The sequence below is a fragment of the Apaloderma vittatum genome, unplaced genomic scaffold, assembly GCF_000703405.1.
Source record: "Apaloderma vittatum isolate BGI_N311 unplaced genomic scaffold, ASM70340v1 scaffold12241, whole genome shotgun sequence".
In the NCBI taxonomy this organism is placed as follows: domain Eukaryota; kingdom Metazoa; phylum Chordata; class Aves; order Trogoniformes; family Trogonidae; genus Apaloderma; species Apaloderma vittatum.
This window is the reverse complement of record NW_009697458.1, coordinates 14,712-19,155: the sequence shown is the minus strand read 5'-3', so window position 1 is coordinate 19,155 and position 4,444 is coordinate 14,712. Positions and strand designations below refer to the sequence as shown.

Sequence of the window (4,444 nt, the reverse complement as noted above, 5' to 3'; positions counted from 1 at the left end):
CGCCTCCCTTCTGCTGGTCACAAAATTTCTACTGCAAACTAGGATGCACACTGCTGGCTCACGTTCAGCCGGCTGTCAGTTAGAACGTCCAGGTCCTTTTCCACCAGACAGCCTTCCAGCCACCCTTCCCCAAGCCTAAGCCTAAGATATAAATATATCAATCGTGTACAACAGTGACAGTTCCAGCTTAAGGCGATATTTAAACAATCAGGTTAAAGCATTGCGCACTTTAAAAAAAAGTTGGTTATGTTAAATTTACAGCTTCACTGCTGAACTGCACTGGCAGCCGCCAGCCCTAGCAGAGAAAAATGGTTATTTCCTAAGGTACGGCAGAGATTCCCTGACCCAGCTCGCTATAAAGGAATAAACCACAAGAAGAAGTAAAAATGTGAAAGTGCTCCAGAGCGCAAAATATTTTATTTAAAGAATTTACAGTGTCAAATCTTACACTTAGGAAAGATAGCCGCTCCCAGCTCCAAGGAAGCCTTCGTGAATTCAGTTGTTTGGCAGTCTCTACTGAAAGGAGAACAGAATCAGCAGCCTGGCTGAACTAGAGGGAAGCCAAGGGTCTGACTGGGTTTCAGTTACAGAAAAGTAACGACTGCTGCTGACGCCTGGAATTGAGTATGGACCATTACGCAAAGGTTTCTAATCCCCCCAAACAGCATTTTGCTTCGGCTACATACAAACCTTTTAGGACGTACGTAAGGCTATCAAGATCTCAAAAAGGTGGCGTTACTCAGGAAAAGAAAATAACATAATTAAAAAAAAAAAATCAGGGACCAACACCGGCAATTTCACATTCACATTATTTCTACTCATGGGCAGAAATTCAAGTAAAATCAAATAATTTGGTGGCAAGGTCTAAATAAAATATGGCCTAATGATTTAATAAATATTTGAAGTTTATTTCTGTCTTTGCAGATAATTCAGATCCTTCAGTGAATATGAAAGTTGCATATCATGGTTCTCAAGATTTCCTATATTAAACCTAAAGATTTTAAAGTCCATCGGTAGAGGTCTAATCCGTCTACTTTTAGTATGTTTGAAATTCAGCTGTTAGCTATTTAAGACCTTGATTATTTAAGTAATGGAAATTCAAGAACAGAGCATTATGCTGATAGTGGCACTCCACAGGAAAAAAACCCAACAAACGAACCTCGGACAACTTTCCAGCTGTTACCGCCCTAATCGTACAGTGCCAGCAGCTGGAGAGAAAGCAAGTAACCGTATTGCACTTAAAAGAACACTCACTCGTCAAATAGTACAGCGCCAGCTATTATACAGAGCTTCTTCCAGACTATACAATTTGCTTTACAAGTAGTCTAAACCACAAACTACATACATACTAGGCAAGATCCGAATCAAATTAGTATTAGATTACAGTCACAGTTTTCATTCAGTATAGGTCAATTTATTTGGATGAGCTGTGGCCCCCTCCCCGCCCCCTCTCCGAAAACAAACCAGCACGAGGCATCTTCCCACAGGAACGTCTCCGATTTCACACACCGACAAACCGAGCCCTGTTCCGTACGCGGTACGACTGTGCATGGTCCTCTTAAGGCCACAGAGTGTTATGGTACAACGTGGACGTGTTTTTCCCCCGCTGGGAGGAGGGCATCCTTCAGAAATTAAAGAATCCCTGAAACTATGTCTTCCAAGGTCACGCTAGGAGGTTTAAAATAAACTTAAGGAATAAATTGCCTACGCAATTTACAAATAGTTTTTGTAACAGACAGCAACCATTTCCTCCCGTGTCTACTCTTCATCACAGCAAAGCTATTTCTAGCCTTTTTTTTTTTTTTCTTAAAAGAAAAAGTTACTTATATTTCATGTTTGGTAATGATTTGTGTAGATGAGGTGCAAGTGGGGAGACCCATGAAGAAAAATCACCCATCATTAAATTTCTGTCCTGCCAACTGCAGCTAGTACTGATATCGTGTCCCGTAGGATTGAGTAGTTCTGTGCATACTCAGAACACAAGGGAGGGAATTCCAAATGCAAAGCCATCGCGTTCTACTTCAATGCCGGATATTTCCTCTGTCCAATTCTTCCTCCCAGTCTTGAACTTCCAGTGACTGCGGGAGACTGAAAATCAAGAATAAAAAAAATGTTCTGTTAAAGTGTCACAGCAGAGACAAAATACATAAAGTTGGTAAACACAAATCTGTTCACTTAATCGGGTGCCAGATCGCTCTACACACAGACACACGTTAACACTCTATATGGAACACTCCAGATTAAGCCAGCCAAACATAAATTCATGGTTTTTTCCAATAGTTTAGTTCAAAGTAAAGACGAGGCCTTTACTCACTTGTGCAAACTGAGCAGGATTGTAGAACTTTTCCCCCCGCAGGCGGTACACCGGCCGCCTAGAAAGCAGGTAATACTGAAATTACACAACTGCAGAGCTTCACTGCCTCTCAAACGTGGTTTGCTTAAGTCATACAGAGCGAATAGTCACAGTAATAATGCCAACAATACGGACAGCGCAGCATATTGTAACAACTGCAAAAAGTGCCGGTACAGTTCGCATCCATATCTTTAACGTTACTTGCTTAGTGTAGGAACTGGCAAAACAACGTCACATGCAGAAACTGCAAATAGCTCTGAAAATCCAAAGCATGCAAAACCAAAACAAGACACCGGTGCGGCCTCACTGAATTAGTACCTTCTGCTTTTGTTAGTGGACCTTAGGACTTGCCCCCAAATCAACATTCTACGTCAAGTGTTGCTTTACTAAGAACTATCAGAAAGAGTTTGTGTCACCCCTTTACGGTGACCCCACAGCACTGGAACTGACAGCAGAGATGAAGCATTCCTTTAATTTCTACAGGGGCTTTTGCAGATCAAACAGACAACGGTATCATTTACCAATTTGAAACTGGCAGCAGCGGAATTACAAGGTTTTACTTGTGTGAGTCTTTTGAGGCAGTTTTTTTCCTTTGGTTTTTTTGGTTTGTTTCTTTGATTAAATTCAACTGACATCTTTGGCATCCCAGGAAAGAGCTGATTAAAATTACTAAGTGGATCTCTCAGGAACATGAACATAAACGGAAAAGCATGCCTGGATTACATGCATTGTCATAAATACAAAAACGCTGAAGACCCTGTTTGAGCATTAAAAGGAACACTACATCATTAGTCACTTTTAATGTAACTTCTGTGAAATGAGAGGAGAGGAAAATGACTAAAAGTAGCATTAGTAAGTATTTGAGCAAATGCAAAATGAAGGGAGGGGGAAAGTAATTAAGTTAACATAAATGAGAATGGCCAGCCACATGTACCTGATTAAAATGCTGGCTTACTTCACGTGATAATGAACTCATTGAACTAGAGCGCGAAAGCTACAAAACAGCAAGAACACACAAATACAAAAAAAAACACAAATAAAAAAAGTCGTCATGCATGTCACTGCCCCAAGCTTTCAGTTGTTTTATTTCATTTTAAAAGTCTCACTGCCAAAGGTTAAACCAACTTCAAGTTAAAAAAAAAAAAAGTAAAGCCAGAAGTTAGTTTAAATCAAAAGGACTTATTTAAGCACAAAATTATGTAGAAATAGAAAACATTTAGTAGAAACAAAGGTAATGTTACTCTGCCTGGCACACAGCAACCTATCCTCCTCATTGTTTCTTGCACTTAATATTAGTGAAATTATATGCATGCACGGAGGCAAGAAGAGATCATCAAACTGCTATTGACATTTTACTCTGAAAAAGGCTTGTAAAAGTCTTATTTGTATAGAACAATGATATCACATCACAGAAGGTAGAACACAGAGGCTGAACTTCTCGTACGGGCTCAGAGGTCTTTTCTGGACAATTCTGGAGGCAGTCATACGATTCCGTCTCGGCTAGTCACCAGCAACTGAATCAGTTACTTCTTGTTTTAGATGGCCCATGTTTAAGTCCACTACAAATTCACGGTTTAAATACGCTCCAAAGGTCATTTGCTATCTACTCGGAATTAGGCCTTACCTCGCCCGATTGGGAGCCATCGGGGTTCGAAACAGGAAGCCCAGACCCAGGCGGAAGGACTGCGGGGTTTAAATACTAGAGAAACAAAAAAAGGGCTTGTGTTTACCTTCCTCAATACAATGCTATTTCACATTTCTGCTATATTGATCCCACTGAGGCAAAACAACGTTCCAATACATCAAGCCAGGTAAAACATGCGGTGTACAGCTCTTCCTACGTCCTTGGTCCCTTTCCTGACACAGGCTGCAGCCCTGCCAAACTAGGAAATGCGACTTTTCATGGGCTTCCCACATCGAGTTTCACTTGCATTTCCCTTCTCCAGTTCTCTACGTAAAACATCACACACCCTAAACCAAACCAGCCCTACAACGACTTGCTTTGCACGTACCACGGCTATGAAACCACTATTCAGAATCATGAGGGGTTTTTTAATCAGAAGTTTGGATTCTATACACAAAGCACTTTAA

At 40.8% G+C, this 4,444-nt stretch overlaps 1 protein-coding gene across 1 annotated transcript in view; it reads right to left on the bottom strand.

The window, feature by feature from the left end:
* Positions 1–2,016: 2,016 nt before the first annotated feature.
* The window catches only part of LOC104280095 (protein transport protein Sec16A-like), a gene marked incomplete at its 5' end in the record, with an annotated part of 16,931 nt that continues 14,503 nt past the window's right edge, over positions 2,017–4,444 (bottom strand). The window contains 5 exon segments of the mRNA XM_009877641.1: positions 2,017–2,088; positions 2,315–2,348; positions 2,350–2,372; positions 3,288–3,347; positions 3,978–4,052. Of these exon segments, the coding sequence (XP_009875943.1) occupies positions 2,017–2,088; positions 2,315–2,348; positions 2,350–2,372; positions 3,288–3,347; positions 3,978–4,052 (264 nt within the window).